The 27,561-nt window shown below is 46.1% G+C and overlaps 1 protein-coding gene across 3 annotated transcripts in view; it reads left to right on the top strand.

The window, feature by feature from the left end:
* LOC137616310 (deoxyribodipyrimidine photo-lyase-like) overlaps nt 1–27,561 on the top strand; it is a 107,680-nt gene that overhangs the window by 44,074 nt on the left and 36,045 nt on the right. For all 3 annotated transcript variants that reach the window (XM_068345956.1, XM_068345958.1, XM_068345957.1), the window contains exon 8: nt 11,454–11,646. In XM_068345956.1, coding sequence (XP_068202057.1) covers nt 11,454–11,646 — 193 coding nt within the window. The remainder of the gene's footprint in view (nt 1–11,453; nt 11,647–27,561) is intronic.

The following is a 27,561-nucleotide window of genomic DNA, read 5'->3' as shown; positions in this document are numbered from 1 at the left end:
CAGAAAAAAAGGAGGGGAAAAACTTTCACTATCGGAAGAAGTTTAGAAAGTGTCATAAACCTATAAGGTCTTCTAGTCTTGTTAGCATTTCAACATAAGGCTTCTTAGTGTTGAATCCCGCTAGTCTTCCATCATTATGAAACTAATAACCTTGGAGATGGAAATTCAAAAGGCTTAGAAGCCACTGACTTATAGGGAGAAATGTGGGCCCTCCATGAAAGAGACCTCAAGGTGTCATTTGATATCTCTGCCTACCTGTGTAGCCTTATCAATTCCGTTAATACCTAATACATAACCTAAAATAGATGAAGAAAACCAGGAGTGATTCTTGATAGCAAATTTACTTTTGAGTAACACATTCAATCTGTTTCTTCTTCAATTGTACAAAAAATTGGCTTATTGAGAGGATTAAGATATTCGGTGATCAATCTATTAAGAAGAATTTTTTTAATTCTTTCATTTTGCCTTATTTCAAGTATTGTTCTCCTGTATGGTCTTCAGCTACTGAATTGCATCTTAATTTGTTGGATAAGATAGTAATCTCTGGCAATGTCATGCCATTAGTTCGTTATGCATGTTGTATGAAAATTTTCGCAATTCTAACCATCCTTTGCTTTCAGATATTCCAAGGGAGTACCACCCTGCTTGTAATACTAGGTATACAGTTAATTCTAATAGTTATGTCTTCCCCATCATAATGCTCAATATATATACTACACAGTACTGTATTATAGAAGTTTTATTCCAGCTATGACCAAATTGTGAAATGATCTTCAGGCAGTTGATTTGGTGGAACTTCAAAATTTCAAACTTGCAGTAAATATTTTTATGTTGAACAAGCTGACATAGGTCTCTTTATAGTTTATAAATGATAGCTCTATTTTCTTGCTGTTACAGTTCTTGAATATTTTATATCAATTGTTCATTACGTCTCTTGTAATTTGTTTATTTCCTTATTTCCTTCCTTCCTCACTGGGAAATTTTCCCTGTTGAAGCCTTTGGGCTTATAGCATCCTGCCTTTCCATTAAGGGTTGTACCTAATGACAATAATAATCATTATCATCATCATTATTATTATCATTATTTTCACTATCATTATCATTATTATTAGCATCATTATTATCGTTTTTATCGTTATCATCATTATGACGAGGAGGAAGAGGAGTCGCTGTCCCCACCACAGAGGAACGTACTTGCTTCCTATGTTCAATCATCAACCTCTCAATAGCTGTCACAACCTTGAAGTCCCATCTGAAACGGTCTCAACTAAACAAGTCAAAAACTATCAACTAACATTTTGATCTTGGGCTTCCAACATTTCCCTGCAAAGGAGTATTTAAAGAATACCCTAACTTTATTACTCACAACTAGCGTTTCTTTAGTAATTTAGTTCTCAACTCCTTGTCATAATTATAGTTCTAGGATTATTATTTATTTATTGTATACTTGAATAATTTTCTGTAAGAAGAATTATTACAATGAAAATAAATAAGGAAATTAGAATTTTTATAGAATTTAGTATGATTGGTGACTTCCTTATTTGTTAATGGAAAAATGTGTAAATTTTTCTCCTGTATTATAATCCTGTGAGACATCAAAGAGGTGGAGCTTGGGGGAGAGTGACTGCTCCCCGCAGTCTAGTTTTGGGGTGTTTGAATGTGCGTGGATGTAGTACGATAGAGAGTAAAAGATGTGAGATTGGAAGTATGTTTAGGAATAGAAGGATGGATATATTGGCTCTGTGTGAGACAAAGATAAAAGGGAAGGGAGAAGTGATATTTGGTGAAATGTCTGGTGGAGTGTCTGGGATTGAAAGGGGAAGAGCAAGAGAAGGTGTGGCTTTATTGCTGAGTGAATGGATGACAGGTAAAGTAGTGGAATGGAAGGAGATATCATCTAGGTTAATGTGGGTAAGGGTTAGGTTGGGTAGGGAATGTTGGGCTTTTGTCAGTGCGTATGGGCCAGGTTGCGTGAAAAGTGAAGAAGAGCGGAATGAGTTCTGGAATGAATTAACTAGTTGTGTAGAAGGACTGGGTAGAAGGAATTATGTAGTTGTCATTGATGACTTAAATGCTAGAGTGGGTGCTGGAGAGGTAGAAGGTGTCATTGGGAAGTATGGCGTACCATGTGAAAATGAGAGTGGTGAGAGACTGGTAGATATGTGTGTTGAGCAAGAGATGGTGATAAGTTCTAGCTTTTTCAAAAAGAAAGATAAAAACAAGTATACTGTACATGGGTAAGAGTGGCAAATAGAAGAGTGGTAGAAAGGGTGTAATGGATTATGTGTTGATAACTAAAAGAATGTTTGGAAGCTTGAAAGACGTGCACGTGTTTAGGGGTATGGCTAACGGTATGTCTGATCATTTTTTGGTGGAAGGAAAATTAGTTGTAGAAAAAGAGTGGGGGAATAGAGTAGGTCGATGTAAAAGGGGGCTAGTGAGAGTTGAAGAGCTAATAAAGCTGTGGGTAAAAAGTAAATATCAAGAAATTTTGAAAATGGCATATGACAAAGTGAAAGTAAGAGAAACTGGTAATTTAGAGGAGGAGTGGAAGTTAGTAAAAGAAAATTTTGTTGGGATTGCAAGTGATGTGTGTGGCAAGAAGTTTGTTGGAGGCTGCATGAGGACGGGCAGTGAATGGTGGAATAAAGGAGTGAAGGTAAAAGTGGAAGAGAAAAAGAGGGCTTTTGAAGAATGTCTGCAGAGTAATATTGTAGAGAAGTATGAAAGATATAAAGAGAAAAATGTGGAAGTAAAGCGCAAGGTAAGTGAGGCAAAGAGAGCAGCTGACCTGAGGTGGGGTCAGGGATTGGGTCATTCATATGAAGAGAATAAGTAGTTTTGGAAAGAAGTGAAGAGAGTAAGGAAGGCTGGATCAAGAATTGAAGAGACAGTGAAAGATGTAAATGGAAGGTTGTTAAAAGGAGAAGGAGGCGAGGAAAAGGTGGGCGGAATATTTTGAAAGTTTACTGAATGTTGAGGATAATTGGGAGGCAGATATAACTGCTGTTGCAGGTGTTGAGGTGCCGGTGATGGGAGATGAGAATGAGAGAGAGAGATTACAAGAGAGGAAGTGAGGAGAGCACTAGATGAAACGAGAGTAGGAAAGGCATCTGGTATGGATGGTGTGAGAGCTGAGATGTTGAAGGAAAGGGGTGTGACTGTACTTGAATGGTTGGTAAGATTGTGCCCTTGTTATCCTTTTCCGCTGCATTCCTGTGTCTTGTGGTATTGTGATAGTGCGGTATGGAGCATCCCCGCCGTTGTCCTGGGCCTAAGGCTGGGAAGTCGTGTGGTGCGTTCTTGTCTAAGCCTGAGGTGGACCCGCACTCCCTTTGCTCTTCGTGCAGGGGTAGAGTTTGCTTTCCTTCGGACAAGTGTCCGGAGTGTGTGTCGTGGAGTGAGGTGCAGTGGTTGTGGTTTGGAACGAAGAAGAAGTCATCTAAACGTTCGCCCAGGAAGACCAGCATTTCTTCGCCCGCGACGTCTACGGGAGGGAAGTCTGACAGGGTTCCTTCTTCATCCCCTTCCCAGAGTAGGGGACGAGGTAAGTCCGTTGCGGGGAAGAAACCATTGGTTCTTCCCCAGGAGTCGTGTCTTCGGGATTCTGGGGTTGCTGATCCTTTACAGGCAAGTGGGGGCCTGAAGGTTTACTTAGTGAGGGTCCGCAAGACGATGCCCTTGTGCTTGGGGGGCACGTCTCTTCGGACGACCCTATGTGGAATAAAGATGTCCCTGTTTCTTCGCCAGCTTCTAGGATTTATATTTCAGGCACCTCCGCAGCTGAAGGCGCCCCAGGAAAAGAAGATTCGCTGTTGGAAGATCCCCTCGGATGGGGGCCCCCGAGAACTCCCTGTAGGTCGCCTTTGAGGGGGGAGGACGGCCTTGGGTCCTGGTTCCAGAATGTAGATCGTCCGACCTCTCTCCCAGCCCCTCTATCGGCGGTTCCCGACGTCTTCCTTCAGCCTTCGACATCTGGAACCCAGGAAATTGTGAAACCAGCCGCGCCCGGCTCTCGGATCTGTTACGAGGAGTCGTCGGAGTCTTCGGTGGCAGGCTCATCGTTTTCGTCGGAGGAAGAGGCGTGGAGAAGACACCGTCGAAAGAGGGACAGGTCCAGGAGATGGCGCTCCCCCTCGAGGTCCCGTTCTAGGTCACGACATGGGAGGAAGCGATCAAAGTCCTCGAAGAGGAAAGTCAGGAGGAGCAGTTCGTTGAAGGAGCAATGGGTCCTCGTTCCCCGCAGTAAGCTCGCGGACTTTATTACTCTCCCGAGCACTGCGGGTTGGCATCCCGGAGACAGTCCTCCTAGAAGTGCCTCCACCAACCATAGAGTTGACTCTCGCAAAGACCCAAGGGGCTCTTCGGACAGGCGTAAGGCCTCGAAACAGGCGACTCAACCCGCCCAGCGGAGGGAGTCGCCTTTTCGGACGGGCAGCCTCATCGAGTCAGCTCGACCGAGCGATATAGAGGGACGGCTTCCTCCGTCGGGCAAGCCCACAGAAGCCTCGCCCCCCTTGAAGAAAGACAAACGGAAGACGGAGGTTCTCGCTCCCTCCGCAATGCCCATCCTTAGACCACAGCCTAGTGCGGAGGCCCCCGTCGGTACGGTTCCTCAACCTCAGACGGAGGACGCGGACGGCGACACTGAAGCCGCGCCAGCGGAGGACTCCGCTTATAGGAGGGTTATTGGTCTGGTACGAAAGCACCACAGGATTGAGGAGCCGGTTCCTTCCGACGAGGATGCCTGGCGGTCTAGCCTTAATAGGCTAATGGAGGAACCCGTTCAACAGAAGCCCTCCTTAGCCCTACCTGTGGCCAGAGATGTGAGGCTTGGCCGTGCTCACTTAGACAAAGTTGTGGCACGAAACGCTGAAGGTTCCAAAGCTCAGAGTTCCTCCAAGTTACTCCAGGGGTTGAAGTCCCAAAGCAAGTATTATTGGATGGAAGGGCAGCCACAGGGAGCCAGCAAATTGGAAGACTCCCTAGAAGTTTTAGGTCAGGGGGCTTCGGAGGACAGAGCTTCTTCAGCGCCTATCTGTTTTTCTCAATCGGAGGCGACGATGATGGAGGAGATGTCCAAGGACCTTGTCAACGTCGCCTCTTGGTTAGACTGGTGGGCCTCGACACTAGTTAGGCATCCAGGCTTCCCCCGATCATGCAGTTCCGTCCAATCAAGCACTGTTGAAGGAACTAATCAGCTCCGGGGTGCGGGCCTTGAAGTTCCTAATGTTTCAGTCTCTAGCGTTATCCGCCAACTGGGTCCTGCGAAGAAGAGACACAGTCTTGAGTAAATTGTCCAGGCGTATGCCGGACAGGGAGACGAGGACTTTGAGGAACCTTTCTGTGTGGGGTGACGGACTTTTTCCCCTGAAGCAGACAGAAGAGGTGGTTGAGAAACTTCTGAAACGGAAGGAAGTGAGCATTCCCAGACCTCATGCCATGAGGAGGGCCACTTACAGAAGAGCTCCATCTGATGGACCGTCAACGTCTTGAGCCTCTCCTAACGAGGTAAGGAGAGAGGCCCCAGCGTCCCTGTGGTCTCGGCCTTCGCAGCCCACCTGCAGGGCCGCTCCCACAGCCCCTTCCTCGTTTAGAACAGCCTACTCAGCTTCCAGGAGAGGGTGTTCAGGTTGCTCCTCCAGAAGGAGGTAGGGTGAGAGGCCCCCCACTCCTGCCCAAGCCTCAGGTAGGGGGATGCCTCAGACAATTTTGGCAAGCATGGAAGAATCACTGAGCAGAACCCTGGACAGTAACAGTGTTGAAAGAGGGGTACAGGCTTCCGTTCCTGGCAGATCCACCACCTGTTATCCCAGCAAGTCAGGCGGAGTGGTTATCCCCCAAGGACCCCTTGAAGAGGGAAGCCTTGCAAGAAGAAGTCTCCACTATGTTAACGAAAGGGGCAATGGAAACGGTTCTACAACCGGGTCCGGGGTTCTACAGCCGTCTCTTCCTGGTGGAGAAAGCGACGGGAGGTTGGAGACCAGTCATAGATCTGTCGGCCCTCAACAAGTTTGTGTGCAAGACCGACTTCAAGATGGACACCCCGAAGTTGGTCCTGGAGTCCTTGAGAGAAGGAGACTTCATGATATCCATAGATCTCAAGGACGCCTATTTCCAGATCCCTATTCACCCCTCCAGAAGAAAGTATCTTCGGGTGAAGTGGGGTACCCAGATCTTGCAATTCAAGGCTCTTTGCTTCGACCTGTCAACAGCGCCCCAAAATTTTCACGAGAATCTTCATGACTGTCTCCGTATGGGCTCACGAACGCGGAATTCGTCTGATTCGCTATCTGGACGACTAGTTGCTCCTTTCTTCCTCAGAGGCAGTTTTGAAGGAGCAAGGCTCGAAGCTACTGCAATTCTGCAAAGTTCTGGGTATCACCATCAACCTGGAGAAGTCGCACCTGTCTCCCTCCACCAGGATGACATACTTGGGGATGGTTCTAGACTCCCGACTAGTGAGAGCCTTTCCATCAGAGGAAAGGCTGAACAACCTGGACCAGGTCCTCCGTCCCTTCCTATCAGGACAGCCCAGGAGAGTGAAGGATTGGCAGAGAATGATAGGCCATCTAGTATCATTGGAGAAACTGGTTCCCCAAGGGAAAATGAAACTCAGAACCATCCAAAGGAACCTGAAGGGACTCTGGAACCAAGTAGATTCTCCCTACGAAATAGTTCCTGTTCTTCCAGAGACAAGGCAATCCCTGAAGTGGTGGCGGGACCAGACAAACACCCTCAAGGGGATGCCCTTCGCAGCGGAGCCGCTGGAGATGCTCCTCTTCACGGACGCCTCCAAGGAAGGATGGGGAGCTCACCTTCTCGGGAAGTCAGCAAGGGGCTCTTGGACAGAGGTGGAAAAGACTCAGCATATCAATGTCCTGGAGATGAGGGCCGTTCAGAAACCGTGCCTTCAGTTCGTCGGTCTTCTAAGGGGAAACACAGTGGCGTTAATGTGCGACAACGCCACAGTGGTAGCGTACATAAAGAAGCAAGGCGGTCTAAAATCGAAGGAGTTGTGCGATCTCACGTTGGAGATTCTGGATTGGGCCGAGTCAGAACAAGTCGTAATAACAGCAAGATTCATTCCGGGAAAGAGGAATGTCCTAGCCGACGGACTCAGCAGAATGGGCCAGGTGGTGGGGACCGAATGGTCCCTTCACCCAGAAGTAGCAAGACTCATCATCCAAATGTGGGGTTCGCCGATGATGGACCTCTTCGCAACCAGATTGAACGCACAACTCCCCGTATCCTGTTCTCCTGTCCCAGACCCAAAGGCAGCATTGGAAGACGCCTTTCAACACATGTGGGACAATCTCGACATATATGCCTTCCCTCCCATCGCATTGATCAGGCAACTGCTCAACAGAGTAAGGACGGCTCACAACCTAAGGATGACTTTGGTAGCGCCTTGGTGGCCGGAGAGGGAATGGTTCTCGGATCTAAAAGAGCTAGCGTGCCTTCCCTCTTGGTCTCTGCCAGACAGACCAGATCTCCTGAGGCAGCCACACTTCCAAAGATTCCACGACAATCCCCGATCTCTGCGCCTTCACGCGTGGAGGTTATCCAGCGGCTCCTGAGGAAAGAAGGTTATTCGGCAGGAACAGCTGAAAGAATGTCTCGTTATCTGAGGCATTCATCGGCAGCGGTATACCAGGCAAAATGGACCACTTTCATGAAATGGTGTGCCTCCAGAAACACCAAGCCCTTAAGAGCCTCGATTCCGGACATTGCGGATTTCCTCGTACACCTCAGGGACGTGGTGGGCATGTCAATTCCAGCCATCAAGGGGGTCCGTGCAGCGTTAGGCCAAATTTTCCTCCTGAAAGGCATTGATCTGGGTTCCTCTAGGCACATCTCTATGCTCATCAGGAGCTTTGAGCAAACCTGTCCTCCCCATGCCTCCAGGGTGCCGCAATGGGATGTGGCTAGAGTTCTAAAAATGCTGAGTGAGCCACCATTTGAACCTTTGAAGGACATAGTAGATAGAAATCTCACTCTCAAGACGGTCTTCTTGTTGGCTTTGGCTTCAGCTAAGAGAGTGGGCGAGATCCATGGTTTGTCCTACGAAGTCTCGCATACAAGAGGTTGGCGTGAGATCCCCTTCAAGTTCGTTCCTTCATTTGTGGCTAAAACACAGAATCCAGCTGTCTGGGATCCAAAATTCGAGGGGTTCACTATTCCAGCAATTCCTCTGTCAGGTAATCCGGAAGATTTGAAGTTGTGTCCAGTCAGAGCCGTAAGAAAATATCTGGAGAGGACTGCCAGTCTCCGGCCTGGTATCAAGAACCTCTTCGTCTCCACGGGCACGGTGAGAAAGCCGGTCTCTAAGAATACCATCTCCTTTTGGCTTAGGTGATCATCAAGGCCTATAGTAGTGCCGGTCTTCTCCTACCAGGTAATCCCAGACCACATGACATTAGGGGTATAAGTACCTCTCTTGCCTTCGAGAGAAACATGGCAGTAGTGCAGATCCTCAGAGCAGGCACCTGGTCGAACCAATCTACATTCACAACCCACTACCTCAAGGAATGTTTGAGGAAGTCTCTAGACGGGTTCTCTATTGGGACAGTCATCTCCGCGCTCCAAGCGATTTAACGGCCAAAGCCCCAGGTATAATCGCGGGTATCAAGACCAAAAAGACACAGGTTTGTTTTCCCTTTTCCCCTTGTCTTCTCTTTTCTCTTCTTTCCCCGGAGATTTGACCAGGTAGAGCCTGCACAAGACATGACTTCACAGCTTCGTCATTGAACACAACAGCAAGAAATTTTTTAAGGGTGAGTACTTAGACACAAGCATGAGCTCTTTGTGTAGTTTTTCCTACGTTTCGTTTTCCGACAACCTTTGGAACCTAGTCTCCTATCTAGGTTCAGGGCCGTTTTGCTTAGTTGGGTCTAGGTCAGGTAGACACTCCCACCTCCTAAAGTGTAAGTCTCCTAAGAAAGTAGTTCGAGGTAAGTCTCTGTGTTGGAACAAATCACAAATTTTTAGTAATTTGTATTTTTCCTAACATACTTACCGAAGAACTACTTTCGGGTAATGGCCCTCCCTTCCTTCCCCGAGTGCCTTACTGACCCTTAGGTATTTTTAGCTTCCAAGAACTTACTGAGGGTCGAGACTCAAGCTAGCATGTGGCCCGACTCGAGGTTAGCCTCAGGGCACGTATCCTTCCGCCCGAGGTGATCCTCACAGAAAACGGAAGTAGGGTAAACTACACAAAACTCTGGTCGGTTGAGAGGAGATTCCAGGTACCTCCAAAGAAAGTAGTTCTCGGTAAGTATGTTAGGAAAAATACAAATTACTAAAAATTTGTGATTTTGTGTTGTCAATGGTACCAGTAGATTGGGTTTGTGCGTGTATTGTACCACTATATAAGGGTAAGGGAGCTGTGCATGAGTGTTGTAATTCTATGGGTATTAGTTTGTTGAGTGTAGTTGGAAAAGTGTATGGTAGAGTACTGATGAAATCTGATTAAGGATAAAACAGAGAATGCAATCTTAGAAGTACAGGGTGGTTTTAGAAGAGGTGGGGGTTGTATGAATCAGATTTTTATAGTTAGGCAGATATGCAAGAAATATTTAGCAAAAGGTAAGGAGGTGTATGTTGCGTTTATGGACCTGGAGAAAGCGTATGATAGAGTTGATAGGGAAGCAATGTGGAATGTGATGAGGTTATATGGAGTTGGTGGAAGGTTGTTGCAACCAATGAAAAGTTTCTATAAAGATAGTAAAGCATATGTTAGGATAGGAAATGAAGTGAGCGATTGGTTTCCGGTGAGAGTGGGGCTGAGACAGGTATGTGTGATGTCGCCGTGGTTGTTTAACTTGTATGTTGATGGAGTGGTGAGAGAGGTGAATGCTCGATTGCTTGGACGAGGATTGAAACTGATAGACGAGAATGATTGGCCGATTAGTGACAGAATTTGGAAGGGTTTGTGAGAGAAGGAAGTTGAGAGTTAATGTGGGTAAGAGTAAGGTTATGAGATGTACGAGAAGGGAAGGTGGTGTGAGGTTGAATGTCATGTTGAATGGAGAGTTACTTGAGGAGGTGGATCAGTTTAAGTACTTGGGGTCTGTTGTTGCAGCAAATGGTGGAGTGGAAACAGATGTACGTCAGAGAGTGAATGAAGGATGCAAAGTGTTGGGGGCAGTTAAGGGAGTAGTAAAAAATAGAGGGTTGGGCATGAATGTAAAGAGAGTTTTGTATGAGAAAGTGATTGTACCAACTGTGATGTATGGAACCTGAGTTGTGGGGAATGAAAGTGACGGAGAGACAGAAATTGAATGTTTGAGATGAAGTGTCTAAGGAGTTTGGCTGGTGTATCTCGAGTATATAGGGTTAGGAACAAAGTAGTAAAGATGAGAACGGGTGTAAGAAAAGAGTTAGCAGCTAGAGTGGATATGAATGTGTTGAGGTGGTTTGGCCATGTTGAGAGAATGGAAAATGGCTGTCTGCCAAGGAAGGAGATGAATGCAAGAGTTGATGGGAGAAGTACAAGAGGAAGGCCAATGTTTGGGTGGATGTATGGAGTGAAGAAAGCTCTGGATGATAGGAGAATAGATGTGAGAGAGGCAAGAGAGCGTGCTAGAAATAGGAATGAATGGCGAGCGAGTGTGACGCAGTTCCGATAGGCCCTGCTGCTTCCTTTGGTACCTTGGATGACCGCGGAGGTAGCAGCAGTAGGGTATTCAGCGTTATGAAACTTAATTTGTGGTGGATAATGGGGGAGGATGGGCTCTGGCACCCTAGCAGTACCAGCCGAACTCGGTTGAGTCCCTTGTCAGGCTGGGAGGAACGTAGAGAGAAGTCCCCTTTTTTTTGTTTCATTTGTTTGATGTTGGCTACCCCCCAAAATTGGGGGAAGTGCCTTGGTATATGTATGTATATATTTTTATTATTATTATTATTATTATTATTATTATTATTATTATTATGATTGATACATGCTAAGCTACAACCCTAGTTGGGAAAGCAGGATGCTATAAGCACAAAGGCTCCAAGAGGAAAAATAGCCCAGTGAGGAGAGGAAATAATGAAATTAATAAACTACAAGAGAAGTAGTGAACAATTAAAATAAAATATTTTAAGAACGGAAACAGCTTTAAAAATAAATTATTCATACGTAACTATAAAACTTTAGAAAAAAACAAGGGGAAGAGAAATAAGTTAAAGTATTGTGCCCAAGTGTACCCTCAAGCAAGAGAACTCTTGTGGATGTAATGACTATCCTAGCTATTTGGAAGTATTACTTCAGAATTTGAGTTAAAACAGTGTTTTTAAACAAAATCAATGATGTTTTACAACTTAAGTGTCAATGGTTTATTTCTTGGCTGTCTAACAAATATACTATGTTCAGGAGAAATCTCTCTCTCTCTCTCTCTCTCTCTCTCTCTCTCTCTCTCTCTAGTAGTTACTATATTGTACTTCTATAATAAGTTTGAATTTTCTTCCAGGTCAGGTTTCACCACAGCGTACTGCCTTGGAAGCTCGCCGATACCGGGATAGTATCAAGGAAGGCGTAGATGCGTTTATCGAACAGATGGTAGTGAGACGGGAGTTGGCAGACAACTATTGTTATTATCAAAAGAATTATGACAATCTTGATGGAGCTTTTCTATGGGCAAGGAACACACTTGAGCATCATAGGTATAAAAATCTTCATTTTTCATTAAAAATAATTGTTCTTCCAATTTTGTTCATAAGTTTTTTCAAGTACTTACACTTCTCCTTGAATACATTACTGTACAATACTGTATATGATATTTTGTGAAAACTTACTCTGAAGAAATTGCAAATACAGACATTAAACTAAGCATAATGCTTGCAGACTGAATTATTGTTACACTTTGTAAGTGTTTGGTGTTCACATCATTCTAGCATATTGTAAGCTTTGCCATTTGAATCACAAGCAGAGCCATTCATCTTGGATTCTCTTTCACACTTGGAAAGTTTTATATGTAGAGGTTTTGAATGAAAGCAAATCATAGTAGCCATGTGTTTGGACATTTGGAAGGCATATGATATCACTTGGAAGCATTCATTACTAAAATCTTTACATAAATAGTTTTCAAGGACACTTTCCTACTTTTATTAGAAATTTTATTGGTGGAAGAACATTCCAAACTTGTTTAAAGAATGTTTATTCCAAATCTTACGACCTTGACTGTTGTGAGACCCAGGTTAGTGTTTTAAGTGAGACTCTTTTCATGGGCAATAAATGAGAGCTGTTCAAATGCCACAGGGTGTGCAAAGTAGCCTTTACATGGATGACTTTGCATTATACTACTTGTCAAACAATCTTTGTCACCTACAAATAATTCTAGATAACTCTTCGAAAAATAGTATTTTGGACTGCGTCTTTTTTTTCAAACTTACTGCAGAAAAAACCTAAGCAAATACATTTTACAGGAATAGTAGATGGAAACAAAAGCAAAATATAAATCTCACATTGGGCAGTGCTCATATCCAATTTCAAGAAAAGGCAAAATTTTGGGACTAATATTTGATACTCACCGAAATTGGAAAGTACATATATCTTGAATCAAATGTAAATGTCACCGTGCTCTTAACTTAATGATGAAGTTGTGTCATACAATATGAGGTGCAAAGAGATCAACTCTACTGAAGATCTATAAAGCATTAGTCATCAAGAATAGGTTATAGTAGCCCAATATATGGATCAGGCTCTGAAGCTACTTTGAAGTCTTTAGATCCTATATACACTCAATGTATGAGACTTTGTAGTAGAGCCTTTAAATCTTCACCCAATACGTAAGTTTTATGTGAAAGGGGAGAGCCACCTTTGTCCTTACACTGAGATTTTGTAACAATGTAAAGTGAATTAAAGATCCTATCCACTAATTCTCCAAAGGAACTCTTTAATCCAAAGGAACTCTTTAATCAAAGCGATATGTTTATTAACAATCGTGAATCACCATTCTTCATAGGAGCAAAATAGGCTCCACATACTGCAGTGTTTCCCAACCTTTTTGGGGGGGTTTTGTGAACCTAAATTCAGTCTTAACTCGAAGTAGCAACCCAAATTGTAATAGTAAATCCAACCATTACATATTACAGTTTTACGTTCTTGGAAATATTTATGAGCTTTCGTTATTATATTTCAGTTTATATTTGCTACCACAATGAATTTCAATACATTTTAAATGGGAATGAAAACAAGTTAATTAAGAAAGAAAACTTAATTCACATATCCTTTTACACAAAAAGTAAGTTTTTCTTCTGTGGTTAGCAATGCCATTTTAATACTTTGCGAATAAATATAACAAAGTTGTAAGTAAGTTGTATTTTTCCTAGTATACAAACCTGGAGCTATTTATAGGTGCATTCTTTCAGCTACGCTGAAAGTATACCCTATAAATAGCAGAGGGTTTGTATCTACGCCGGAACAATTAACTGATTCACAAAATTAATGCAATGAATAACATGAAAAAGTGGCTAGTGTAAGATTCAAATAGTATACTTTGGAAATTACCAGTGACTATATTAAAGAAAAAAATTACAGCAAATTACAAAAACTCAAAAAGTTTTCTCACTGGGTACTTGGAAACTGCTTCATTTTGTGCTGGAGATTCTGAAACCTGGGCTTTATATTCATTGTAAGAGCACACCGTAAGTCATGCTTGGAATCAAGCCGGTTTCTTGCTTTAGTCTTAAATCGTAACAAGACTTGAAAACCCTTCATGCTAGTGGAATTTTCAATTTATATCTATTTTTCATTGAGAATTAATAGTTTTCAATATTAAACTTAGCCGGTGATCATATAGCTGTCAGCTCTGCTGCCCGACAGAAAAACCTAAGGACAAAATACGCCAGCGATCGCTATACAGGTGGGGGTGTACATCAACAGCGCCATCTGTCGAGCAGGTACTCAAGTACTCCATGTCAACACAGAACCCATTTTCTCTCTGTCGTGCCACTGGCAAGACCTACTAAATACGCTGTTGCTTTCTGGATTGATTTTCACGTTATTTGGTGAAGTATTCATTTCTGGTTATTAGCTTTCGCTGTGCAGAGGTTATCTTCAATACTTCCTTGCATTCTTTTATTGAATTTTGGATTATTTGTTGACGACTTGGATAGATTTTGAATCCCCCCTTTGACTAATTCAAGATGTCTGACCCTTCTCAAGTCCCCAAATACAGGAAGTGTAGTGCTAGGGACTGTTCAAGGCGTCTTCCGAAGGCCTCTATCGATCCGCACACCATTTGTTCCAATTGTCGGGGTAAAACCTGTCAATTGGAAGATCAATGTGAGGAATGCGTTGGGCTTTCGGAATTCGATTTTCAAGAATTCCTGAAATATTCACGTAGGCTAGAGAGAGATAGAGTCGGGAGGAGTTCGTCTCGCTCAGTTGATTTTTCCTCTCCCCATGCCCCACAACCTATTCCTTCCCCTGTAGTGGTTGCTCCCGACCCCCCTTCTAGCACTCATTAACCTTCGATGGCAGATATGATGCGTGCCATCCAGGCTCTGGGTGAGAGAGTTGAGTCATTGGCGAGTGACCGCAACCAACTCATGGCTGACGTCAGGGAGTTGAAAGGTAAAAGTGCAGTGGGAAGTGAAGTGAGTGTTGGTGCAGTGAAAAGTGTTAGTGTTACGCATGAGGGTGCGTCTGTTCGTGCCTGTCGTCCTCCCAGTCCGGGACCTCTTGCAAGCTCCCAAGCCCAGGGGAGAAGCAATGTCGTACGACCAAAGGGTTCGACAGGCTTTAATCAGCGGACAGACGTTCCCTCCGTGGTTTCGGACGTATCTTTCCTAGATCGCCCCACCCACAAGAAGACGAGTGAGCCCGTTCATTCCTCGTCTGCGGAAGAGGTTTCACGCCAGAAACGATGGACCAAGGTCTCACGGCCTCTTAAACGCAAGGTCCCTTCCGCGCAAGTCCAACGGCCCAGGTGTAGCCACTGGGTCAGTTCGGACTCGCTGCAGTCTTCCGACGACTGCACACCTCCTAAGAGAGGCAAAGTGGTACCGCAACAGGCAGTAACACCGTCTGTTGCCGCACCTGCTGCTGTAGACCCTAAGTGGTCTTTGCTACAGTCTATGCAGACTCAGTTAGCTTCTTTCATGCAGGAGTATCGTGCGGAGAAGGTTGACGCTGCACCCGTTAGCCTACAACCAACCACGGTTGTGCGCCCAGTAGACGCTGAGGCTGCCTGCTCCCGCACTCCAGCTGTGAGAGTTCCTCCACCCATGCGCAGTCGACCCTGCCAGACGCATGTTGACGTTCACCGACGCACGGAACCCTCTGTTGACATTCGCGTGTTACCACAACAACAGGAGGGTGGAGTTAAGTTGCCGTGTTTTGACGCTGTGCGTCAACCTCCGCAACCCCCTGTGGTCTCCGCTACTCGACCGCAGTCAGGAGTAGACGCCTTGTGTCCCCACACAGCTATGGTTGTTGCCAGTTCACAGACTGACCAACGTTTCCATGACGTTGGGTCCAGTGCAGCCACGCATGCACCCGTGCTGCCGGACTCAGCCGACCAGCTTTTACCTACTCCTTTGCCGCTTCCTCCTCAACATTCAGACGATGGACTCTCTGATGATGACGAAGCTGCACATCTTGACGACCAGCACACGGACATCGACGAACCCAAGACCACGCCTCCCTCCTTAGACTTTAGGAAAGTGCTTGCGCTGTTCAAGGATTTATATCCTGATCAGTTTGTGTCTGCAGCACCACGCTCGCCTCCCTCTGAGTTCGCTTTAGGCATGCAGTCATCCGCACCTGCCTTTACGAAGCTCGTACTCGCTCGCTCGTCCAAGAGAGCTTTAAGAGTACTGGGAGATTGGTTGCAGTCCAAAAAGCAGCTTGGGAAGACAGCCTTCATGTTTCCCCCGGCCAAGCTTGCTTCCAGATCTAGCGTCTGGTATGCCACGGGAGAAGTTCTCGGCTTGGGAGTTCCTGCCTCTGCCCAGGGCGACTTCTCAAGTCTGGTAGACTCTCCCCGCAGGCTGGCCATGAGACGCTCCAAGATTTGTTGGACTCCTTCGGATATGGACCATCTAATGAAAGGAGTATTTCGAGCATTCGAAGTCTTTAACTTCTTGGACTGGTGTTTGGGAGCGTTGAGCAGGAAGACCTCCCCTTCTGACAAGGAAACTTCCATGCTCATTATGTCCTGCATGGACAAAGCCATACGGGATGGTTCTAGTGAGCTTGCGGCTTCTTTCGTGTCCGGGGTCCTCAAGAAGCGGGATCACCTTTGCTCCTTCTTGTCAGCTGGAGTCACCCCATGTCAAAAGTCGGAACTTATGTTTGCTCCTCTCTCGAAGTGCCTATTCCCTGAGGAGTTGATCAAGGAGATTGCCGCCTCCTTGATCCAGAAAGACACTCATGACCTGGTTGCGTCATCCGCACGCAAAGCCACCCCTTTGCCCTCCGTGCCTAGACCCAGGATGGACACTCCAGCGTCAAGGTTCATTCCGCCCTTTCGTGGCAGAGCCTCCAGCAGAGGAGGTGCTCGTGCCGAAGGTCAACGTGGGAGCAAGAAGAAGGGTTCCAAGTCCTCTAGAGGCAGAGTCTGACTGCCACCTTCTTCAGACAGCAGTGGGAGCCAGGCTCAAGAACTACTGGCAGGCCAGGGAGAACAGGGGCGCAGACGCACAGTCTGTGAAGTTACTCAGAGAGGGGTACAAGATTCCATTCTTGCGCAAGCCCCCTCTAGCAACAACTCCCATCGACCTCTCTCCCAGGTACAGAGAGGAGGACAAGAGACTAGCTTTGCAGCAAGAGGTGTCTCTCTTACTACAAAAGGGAGCGGTAGTCAAAGTCCGGGACCATCAATCCCCGGGCTTCTACAACCGTCTCTTCTTAGTGGCGAAGAAGACAGGAGGGTGGAGGCCGGTGCTAGACGTCAGTGCTCTGAATGTCTTTGTCACAAAGCAGACGTTCACCATGGAGACGACAAAGTCGGTTCTAGCATCGGTCAGGATGGAAGACTGGATGGTCTCGTTAGACCTAAAGGACGCTTATTTTCACGTCCCCATCCACCCAGATTCCCAACCTTTTCTAAGGTTCGTTTTCGGGAAGGTTGTATACCAGTTTCAAGCCCTGTGCTTTGGCCTAAGCACGGCACCTCTTGTTTTTACGAAACTGATGAGGAATATTGGCAAATTCCTGCATTTAGCAGACATCAGAGCCTCCCTCTATTTGGACGACTGGCTTCTAAGAGCTTCGTCAAGTCGTCGCTGTCTGGAGAATCTAAAGTGGACTCTGGATCTGACCAAGGAATTGGGTCTCCTGGTCAATATGGAAAAGTCCCAACTCGTCCCATCCCAAACTATAGTGTACCTAGGAATGGAGATTCAGAGTCAAGCTTTTCGGGCTTTTCCGTTGGCCCCCAGAATCAGTCAAGCCCAAGAATGCATCCAGAACATGCTGAAGAAGGACCGATGTTCAGTCAGACAGTGGATGAGTCTGATAGGGACGCTTTCATCACTGGACCAGTTCATCGCGTTAGGGAGACTCCACCTCCGACCCCTTCAATTTCACCTAGCTGTTCACTGGAGAAAGGACAAGACGCTAGAAGCGGTCTCGATTCCTATTTCCGAGAAGATGAAGTCTTCACTGACTTGGTGGAAGGACAACATTCTCCTCAGGGAGGGTCTGCCACTGGCTGTTCAGACCCCCAACCACATTCTCTTCTCGGACGCATCGGACACGGGCTGGGGTGCGACATTGGACGGTCGGGAATGCTCGGGCACGTGGAATGCGGATCAAAGAACGTTGCACATCAACTGCAAGGAGCTACTGGCAGTTCATCTGGCCTTGGGAAGCTTCAAGTCCCTCCTTCTAGGCAAGGTGGTGGAGGTGAACTCCGACAACACCACAGCCTTGGCGTACATCTCCAAGCAAGGAGGGACTCATTCGATGACGTTGTACGAGATCGCAAGGGACCTCCTCACCTGGTCAAGAGATCGAAACATATCGCTAGTAACGAGGTTCATTCAAGGCGACATGAATGTCATGGCAGACCGCCTCAGCCGGAAGGGTCAAATCATCCCAACAGAGTGGACCCTTCACAAGAATGTTTGCAAGAGACTATGGGCCTTGTGGGGTCAGCCTACCATAGATCTGTTTGCAACCTCGATGACCAAGAGGCTCCCAATTTATTGCTCACCGATTCCGGACCCAGCAGCAGTTCACATAGATGCCTTTCTTCTGGATTGGTCCCATCTAGACCTTTATGCATTCCCCCCGTTCAAGATTGTCAACAGAGTACTGCAGAAGTTCGCCTCTCACGAAGGGACAAGGTTGACGTTGGTTGCTCCCCTCTGGCCCGCGAGAGAATGGTTCACCGAGGTACTGCAATGGCTAGTAGACGTTCCCAGTACACTTCCTCTAAGAGTGGACCTTCTGCGTCAGCCGCATGTAAAGAAGGTACACCCAAGCCTCCACGCTCTTCGTCTGACTGCCTTCAGACTATCGAAAGACTCTCGAGAGCTAGAGGCTTTTCGAAGGAGGCAGCCAGAGCGATTGCTAGAGCAAGGAGGACATCCACTCTTAAAGTCTACCAGTCGAAGTGGGAAGTCTTCCGAAGCTGGTGCAAGTCGGTATCAGTATCCTCAACCAGTACCTCTGTAACTCAGATAGCTGACTTCCTTTTATACCTAAGGAAGGAAAGATCTCTTTCAGCTCCCACGATCAAGGGTTACAGAAGCATGTTGGCAGCAGTCTTCCGTCACAGAGGCTTAGATCTTTCCAACAACAAAGATCTACAGGACCTCCTTAAGTCTTTTGAGACCTCGAAGGAGCGTCGGTTGGCCACACCAGGTTGGAACTTAGACGTGGTACTAAGATTCCTTATGTCAGAAAGGTTCGAACCACTTCAATCAGCCTCTTTTAAAGATCTCACTTTGAAGACCCTTTTCCTCGTCTGCTTAGCAACAGCTAAAAGAGTCAGTGAGATACACGCCTTCAGCAGGAACATTGGATTTACATCTGAAACGGCTACATGTTCCTTACAGCTTGGTTTTTTAGCCAAAAACGAACTTCCTTCTCGTCCTTGGCCCAAATCGTTCGATATTCCAAGCCTTTCTAATTTGGTTGGAAATGAACAAGAAAGAGTACTATGCCCTGTAAGAGCTCTTAAGTACTATTTGAGACGTACTAAACCATTACGAGGACAGTCAGAAGCTTTATGGTGCGCTATTAAGAAACCTTCTTTACCTATGTCAAAGAATGCAGTTTCTTATTATATCAGACTTTTGATTCGAGAAGCTCATTCCCATCTGAATGAGGAGGACCATGCTTTGCTGAAGGTAAGGACACATGAAGTTAGAGCTGTCGCAACTTCAGTAGCCTTCAAACTAAACAGATCTCTGCAGAGTGTAATGGATGCAACCTATTGGAGAAGCAAGTCAGTGTTCGCATCATTTTACCTTAAAGATGTCCAGTCTCTTTACGAGAACTGCTACACCCTGGGACCATTCGTAGCAGCGAGTGCAGTAGTGGGTGAGGGCTCAACCACTACATTCCCCTAATCCCATAACCTTTTTAATCTTTCTCTTGAAATGTTTTTTATTGTTGTTTTTTGGGTTGTCCGGAAGGCTAAGAAGCCTTTCGCATCCTGGTTGATTTGGCGGGTGGTCAAATTCTTTTCTTGAGAAGCGCCTAGATTAGAGGTTTTGATGAGGTCCTTTAGTATGGGTTGCAACCCTTCATACTTCAGCTCCTAGGAGTCGCTCAGCATCCTATGAGGATCGCGAGGCTCAGTAAGGAAGACGTACTTAAAAAGGCAGAGTAATTGTTCAAGTCGACTTCCTTACCAGGTACTTATTAATTTTATGTTTGTTATTTTGAATAACTGCTAAAATGAAATACAAAATACTTAGCTCTTAATGTTAACATATAATGCTGGTCTCTACCCACCCCCCTGGGTGTGAATCAGCTATATGATCACCGGCTAAGTTTAATATTGAAAAATGTTATTTTCATTAGTAAAATAAATTTTTGAATATACTTACCCGGTGATCATAGATTAAAGGACCCTCCCTTCCTCCCCAATAGAGACCCAGTGGGCCGAGGAGAAAATTGGTTCTGTGTTGACATGGAGTACTTGAGTACCTGCTCGACAGATGGCGCTGTTGATGTACACCCCCACCTGTATAGCGATCGCTGGCGTATTTTGTCCTTAGGTTTTTCTGTCGGGCAGCAGAGCTGACAGCTATATGATCACCGGGTAAGTATATTCAAAAATTTATTTTACTAATGAAAATAACATTTTTCATAAATTTTTGATGATAATTGCCATAAATTTTTCAGTAATTACCATTACAAGACATTTAAAAATGAGTGTATACTATATAAGGGATTTTGACGTACGAAAAATCTATTTCTGGGCTAGAGACCCGTGGCGCCCAGTGAAATGCTCCTTTTACATCATTTCTAAGTTAAAAACTGCTATGAATTTACCAGAGAAAAATTTTTATAGGAATGCTAGGTTGAACCCAGCTCGCTCACCTTAATAAGGTGTCGGTATAATACTGGGGCGCTGAATAAATCACATCCAGAGGTCTCGCACCATTTAGATATCTCCTGTCAACATCCCCGAACAGCGAGGTGCCGTTCAACATCCTACTACTACTTGCAATCCCACGCCAGTGACGTCACTCCTTTTATATAGCACGCGCTATACAAACACTTATTTTGCCTTGGTGTGTGAATTTCGCTGGTTTTTCCTGGATTTACCTCAAGATGTCGGACTCCACTGTCACTCCATCTAAGTTAAGTACCAGATCTATGAGTTTTGAGATTTTGGAGGGGGCCTTGCCCTTTTTTGCTTATATTATAACAGTTTTATTTTTCACAACCCCGCGTGGGTCTTTCATGGTGCTCGGCTCCCTCCTATCTCTCTCTCGTTTCGTTCTTAACGCTTTTCAATGAGTCCTCCACACTGATTGTTTCTCGTTATGAACTCTCTGGGTATCCACGGTTCACACACCGTATTAATTTATTATATTGATGTCCTGTTATTACGATAACAGTTATTACGATATAAGCGAGCGCATTCTCGTTAGGTTGACATGCCTGGTCGCCTTCGGGCGTTTCTACAGTATTCCATTAATATTATTACTTGGATTATTTACGTTCGCACGCCACGGACTTGCTTCTCATTTTAACGTCATTCGTTTTTCTTGCATTAGCTCGAGGGTCTTTCATGAGTCAGCTATTAGTTTTTCATTTTGTTAGCACTTCACTGTTATGTTGGTAGCCCTGCCTACTCCCAGCGCCGTCAGGCTTGGTTCTCCTGTCTCATGTTCATTCCCTCGTTTGTTTTACGATTAATGTATAGTTAATTTTATTATTATTATCATCCAGCATGCCTTCCTATCTTATTTTACCATGTGCTATGTTTATTATAGTGTTATTAGTCTTTCTGCGTGATCATATCAATCTTGGGTCTGGCAGGTTGGTATACCTGCTATCGCCCCACTCCTAGCCTCCCTTCCGCCCGATACCCCACCCCAGGGTTACCTCCCTCTCTCTCTCCCGATCGAGTTAGAGTATCTGTGGCTTTGCGGAATGCTTCGAGTGAAATTCCATTAATTTTTATGGGAAAGATGTTTTTAGGATACGAACATTTTAGTTTGTGCTCGCACCCAGAACAAATTTAAACGTGTAAATCAATGTAATATTGTATTTGCATATTCCTCCCAGATAATGAGGAGAATGTCCAAATGTATGCAAATCCATTTCCTATGCAGTCAGACAATATACCCTCCATACGGATATAAGGTCTTCCCTGGCTGTCCGCCACTCCCTGGTAGTGTCTTAGCCTAACGTCTGCCGCATTTTCATACCTAGGTTGTTAGGAGGTTGGCAAAAAGAGTCTTCACTTACGCTTCTGTACATGACCGAAGTGCTTTGACATTTTCAGGGAAGGCAAACTAACCTGTATAGTTATAGGGACTTCCTTCCTCCTAAAGATGTCTCCTATTAAAGGAGGAAGAGTTTCTATTCATGTAGGATAAAATCACAAATTTTTGAAGTAATTTTTATTTTTCCTAATTATTGAAACCTGAATTCTCCAAGTTACACTGCCCAGCTCAACCATCCCACCAGTGTAGGAAGCCGTAGTGGAACTTCAGTGGCCTGGTGGGGTTTGGGGAAAGGGGCTTACCGTTAACCCTCCAGCTATCAACCGCTACCTTGTTCAGTTTGGACAGCTAAAAGCATACTCCTATTAATAGACTCTGGTTTGTATAGTCAGAAAAAATACAATTCACTTTTGAAAATTTGTGATGCTCTATTAATGTTTTAATATTTCCTTGGTTTGTAGTGTGTACATTGATTTTAGATTATTTTAAAGTATCCTGTGACTAATGTTGGGTTTTTTATTTAATACAGCAATATCAACAGCAGGATATTATGACTTTTATCACTGTAATAGTACAGGTGTAGGAAGTTATGAAATGAAGTTTGTTCCAACACGGAGTACTTACCTCGAACTACTTTCTTAGGAGTATCTGGGAACTCTTCCCAACCGACCAGAATTTTGAGTGGTTTGCCCTATTCCCGTTTTCTATGAGGGCTAACCTCAGGCGGAGTGATACTCGCCCTGAGGCGACCTGGGGTCGGAGAGCATGCTTGCTCAGGTCGCGCTCCCCAGTAAGTTTCTGGTCGCGACGTGATTATCATCTCGCCGCGCTCTCTTCACCCAGCGCGACCCTTTGTGTCCCCGACTCTTTGTGTCTACCACGCGGTCCCCACGCGATACCCATGTGTTCATTCCCTATCCTTTCCTCTGTGTTCCTGTGTCTCTTGGTGTCAGTGTTGCGCGATGGAGCATCCCCGCCGTTACCCTGGGCCTATGGCCGGTAAATCTTGTGGTGCTTTTCTTTCTAAACCCGAAGTCGTTCCCCACTCCCTGTGTTCGTCGTGTAGGGGCAGAGTGTGTTCCCCTACAACCACGTGTCCGGAGTGCGAGTCTTGGACCAAGATTCAGTGGGTTCTCTACGGCACTAAAAAGAAGAAAGCTGCCAAGAAATAGCCCAAGAAGGCCAATGTTTCTTCTTCGTTGGTTTCTCCAGATGCCTCGTCGGAACAGGGCTCCCTACCACCTTCCCCTACATAGAGTAGGGGACGAGGTAAGTCCATTGCAGGGAAGCGACCCATTGCCCTTCCCCAAGAGTCTGAGATGTCTGTGGGGGTTTATATTGTCTCAGTTCAGGCATGTGGGGGGCCTGAGGGAGGGGCGGGAGTGTGTTCAGGAGACGAAGTCCTGGTGCCCACAGGGTCCGTCTCTACGGAAGATCCTATGTGGGGGAAGACGGGTCCAGCCTCTTCCCCAGCATCCTGTGTCTGTGTTTCAGGTGCTTCAGCAACCGGGGGAGACGCCGAGAAGGAGGCAGGTTCATCAACTTCGGACCCCGCCGCATGGGAACCACCAAGGACACCCTTAAGGTCTCCCATGAGGTTAGAAGAGGAGTTCGATTCATGGTTTGCTCGCAAAAAGGTTCCGCGGTCTCCCCCAGCGCCCTCGTCAACGCTCCTGCCCGTCTTTCTACAGCCCTCTTCGCCAGAGAACCGACACGGAGTTCCCCCTACTAATTTGGACAACTCGGGAGATTCGGCGGACTCACTCTCCTCCTTGTCGTCATCCTCTTCCTCAGATTCGTCCTTATCGGAAGACGAAGGGCCGAAGTCCTCGAAGAGAAAACGGGAGAAGTCCCGGAAGAAGTAGTCCCGATTTCATTCTAGACACAGCAGGAAGAGATCCAAGACCTCCAAGAAAAAGACTAAGAGGAGTCGCTCCTCGAAGGATAAGTGGGTGAAAATTACTGTACCCCGGAGTGAGCTGTTTAAGGCTACCTCAGCCGCGGCCACTTCCGGTTGGCTCCCTAGAGCCTCATCTTCACCCTCTCGACACGCCTCCTCCAGCAGATCCGATCACCGTCAGGGGACGTCGCATCAAGCCCCCTAGACGGCTCTAAGTCCACGAAAGCTCCGACACCATCAGCCCAATGGAGGGAGACGCTCCTCCGGACGGAAGGCTTGGCCTCATCCTCGGGTGCTTCAGCGGTCTTCCTCGAGCACCAGGGGCGCCCTTTGTACCTGGAGAAGCCCACAACCACGAGGGCCCCCGCGGGACAAGGTAGACCCATGACGGATACCCTCGTTCCAGCGGATCCGCCCACCCTGCGGGCAGACCCGTCAGTAGCGAGGCAGGAGAAGTAACTCCTCCCTTCCCACAAACCCCCTCCCGCCATCGACGAGTCTTCTCGGGCGGAGGAGCTGGTAACGGAAGCCCTGGTAGAAGGAGGAGAATGCTCATCAGATGACATCTCCTCTTATCGGAAGGTCTTGGCCCTCATCAGACGGCACCATGGGTTGGATGAGCCTAAGCCCTCGGCAGAGCAGGCCTGCCTCTCCAGGCTCAGCAGACTCGTAGACAACCCGGTACAGCAGAAGCCTTCCTTGGCGCTCCCCCTAGCACGGGACGTGAAACTAGGGATGGAGCACATTGACAAATACCTAGCCAGCTGGGTGGACGCCCCTAGGAGTCAGAGTACCTCGAAGCTACTTCCGAACCTTAAGACCCAGAAACGTTTCTACGTGCCGGAAGGACGTCGCGGGGGCCCCGCACAGTCGAGTCGGCAATCACCATGTTGAACCAAGGGGCGGCGGAGGACAGAGCATCCTCGGCCCCAGTTTGCTTTTCCCCAACGGAAACTTCGATGATGGAAGACATGGCCCTAGATCTGGTCTACGTGTCTTCTTGGTTGGACTGGTGGGCCTGCACTCTGGTGGGTTTCCAGTCCTCGCATGATCTCTCCCAGCCTGAGAACCAGTCCTTACTAAGGGAACTGATCAGTTCAGGGGGTAAATTTTAAAATTCCTCTCATACCAATCTCTCTCCCAGGCCGCCAACTGGGTCCTGCGGAAGAAAGACACAATCCTGAGCAAATTGGTAAGGAAGTTGCCCGATCGAGAAGCAAGGCTGCTGAGAAACTCCTCGGTTTGGGAAGAGTCGGTGTTTCCCCTCAAGTCAGTCGAAGAGACTATGAAAACGGTCAGAAAACTGAAGGATGTAGGAGGTTATCGAGCGGCCCCTGAAGAAGGAAGGGTACTCGTCGAGGACCGCATCAAGGATGTCGGGTTACCTAAGGCGTTCCTCAGTCGCAGTGTACCAAGCAAAGTGGGCTGTCTTTTCGAAATGGTGCGCCTCCCGGAAAATCAAACCCCTGAGGGCTTCTATTCATGAGATAGCCGACTTCCTGGTATATCTGAGAGATGACGTAGGTACATCTATCCCAGCTATCAAAGGGGTTCGAGCGGCGTTAGGGCAGGTCTTCCTCCTAAAAGGCATTGATTTAGGGGCCTCCAGACAGATTTCAATGCTCATCAGGAGTTTTGAACAGTCATGTCCCCTCCAGGCAACGAGGGTGCCCCAGTGGGATGTGGCTAGAGTGCTCAAAGCCCTGTCAGAACCGCCCTTCGAGCCCCTCAAAGACACCCTGGACAAAGAACTTACCCTCAAGACGGTCTTCCTATTAGCCCTGGCATCGGCGAAGAGAGTTAGTGAGTTGCACGGGCTGTCATATGAAGTCGCGCACTCAAAGGTGTGGCGAGAAGCAACCTTTAGGTTCGTGCCTAGTTTTGTAGCCAAGATTCAGAACCCATCTTGTTGGGATCCTAGATTCGAGGAATTCTCAGTACCAGCGATCCCTCGTTCAGACATCCCAAAGGACCTTCTATTGTGCCCAGTCAGATCAGTAAGGAAGTACCTGGAGAGGACATCCAGGCTCCGTCCAGGGATCAAGAGTTTGTTCGTTTCAACAGGACGAGTGAAGAAGCCAGTTTCCAAGAATTTGATCTCCTTCTGGCTACGACAGGTGATCAAGAGGGCCTACGACACCGCAGGAGCCCCTCTCTCAGGCAAACCTAGGCCTCGTGATATTAGGGGCCTTAGTACCTCGTTAGCCTTCGAAAAGAACATGGCAGTGGGCCAAATCCTGAAGGCGGGCACTTGGTCCAGACAATCCACCTTCACGGAACACTACCTGAAGGATTGTTCGAGAAAATCTTTGGACGGTTTCGCCCTTGGTCCTGTCATTTCTGCTCTCCAGAACATCTAAGGTCATAGCCCCGGGGAAGCCGTGGGCGGTAAGTCCAAGAGACATAGGTTCCTTCCTTACCTTTCCCCTTATCAACCTTCCCCTGTTCCCTGATTACCTTCCCTGAAATGACTCAGAAGACCTTAGCTGCCATAGGACACGTCATAAGCAAGGAATACGTCTCCCAGGCGTTTTTACAGAGGTAAGCCACTTAGACACTAAGTTAGTTTTTTGGGTAGTTTTCCCTATTTTCGAGTGTTTTCTATCAGTGGGTCAGCGGAACCTAGCCTCCTATCTAGGTTCCCCCTTGTTGCTTCCATCATTCGGTCTCGGAGCCCTGCAGTACACTCCCACCTCCTAAGGTTTAAGTCTCCTAAGAAAGTAGTTCGAGGTAAGTACTCCGTGTTGGAACAAATCACAAATTTTAAGTAATTTGTATTTTTCCTATCAGTACTTACCTCGAACTACTTTCGGGTTATGGCCCGCCCATCCTACCCCGAGTGTCCTGCAGGGCTGAAGAGAACCTCTCCGTTGAAACTTACTGAGGAGCGCGACCTGAGCAAGCATGCTCTCCGAAACCGGGTCGCCTCAGGGCGAGTATCACTCCGCCTGAGGTTAGCCCTCATAGAAAACGGGAATAGGGTAAACTACTCAAAATTCTGGTCGGTTGGGAAGAGTTCCCAGATACTCCTAAGAAAGTAGTTCGAGGTAAGTGCTGTTAGGTAAAATACAAATTACTTGAAATTTGTGATTTTTATTTTTATATTTTGGCAATTTGCAACTAGTATATGCACAGTTATTTTGAATAATTTTGAAATATTTTTTTAATTTTTTTTAACTAAAAGGATTCAAATAAATTTTCTTTGCAATCCCTCACCTCCTATCTCTGTCTGTCTCTTGGGATTTTTTATTGATGATTTAAATCAAATTACAATATAGCAACATTCCTTATTTTCTGGTAACATTCAGTGCTGCGGTTAACTAACCTACTTAGCTGCCCAATTTGAAATACAGCCATAATTTTTAATTTTTTATGTATTTTGTTTTTTTATTATTTCCACACATTTGTATTGGGAGTTTGTAAGTTCAATGATTGTATGGTGGAGATTTCTGTATTGATTTACTTTGTTCAGCTGTGAATTACATCTCTTGTTTTCTTGAATTTTATTAATTTTATTAAGTTTGTGTTTGCATAAGGGTGGCTAGGTACCTTGGTAAGATTAGGACAGAATTTACCTTGTGGAAAATCCATCTAGTTTTTGACTATTTAAGTTCAATACAGTACATTATCCTGTGTACAGTATTGTAATTTTTATGTCGTCTTCGAAAAAATTAATTCGCCACTCTATAGTGTTTATTGATTATTTGTATATGGTAAGGGTGATTTTAGTCTTCATTTAGTTTGGTAATCATAATGATTATGTAACCTTGAAAATTATTATAAATAAAGTGCCATGTTAATGTAATTTAAGATCA

Source organism: Palaemon carinicauda, chromosome 22, assembly GCF_036898095.1.
Source record: "Palaemon carinicauda isolate YSFRI2023 chromosome 22, ASM3689809v2, whole genome shotgun sequence".
Taxonomy (NCBI): Eukaryota; Metazoa; Arthropoda; class Malacostraca; order Decapoda; family Palaemonidae; genus Palaemon; species Palaemon carinicauda.
Note: the sequence above shows the minus strand (reverse complement) of the source record. Positions and strands in the feature narration are given on the sequence as shown.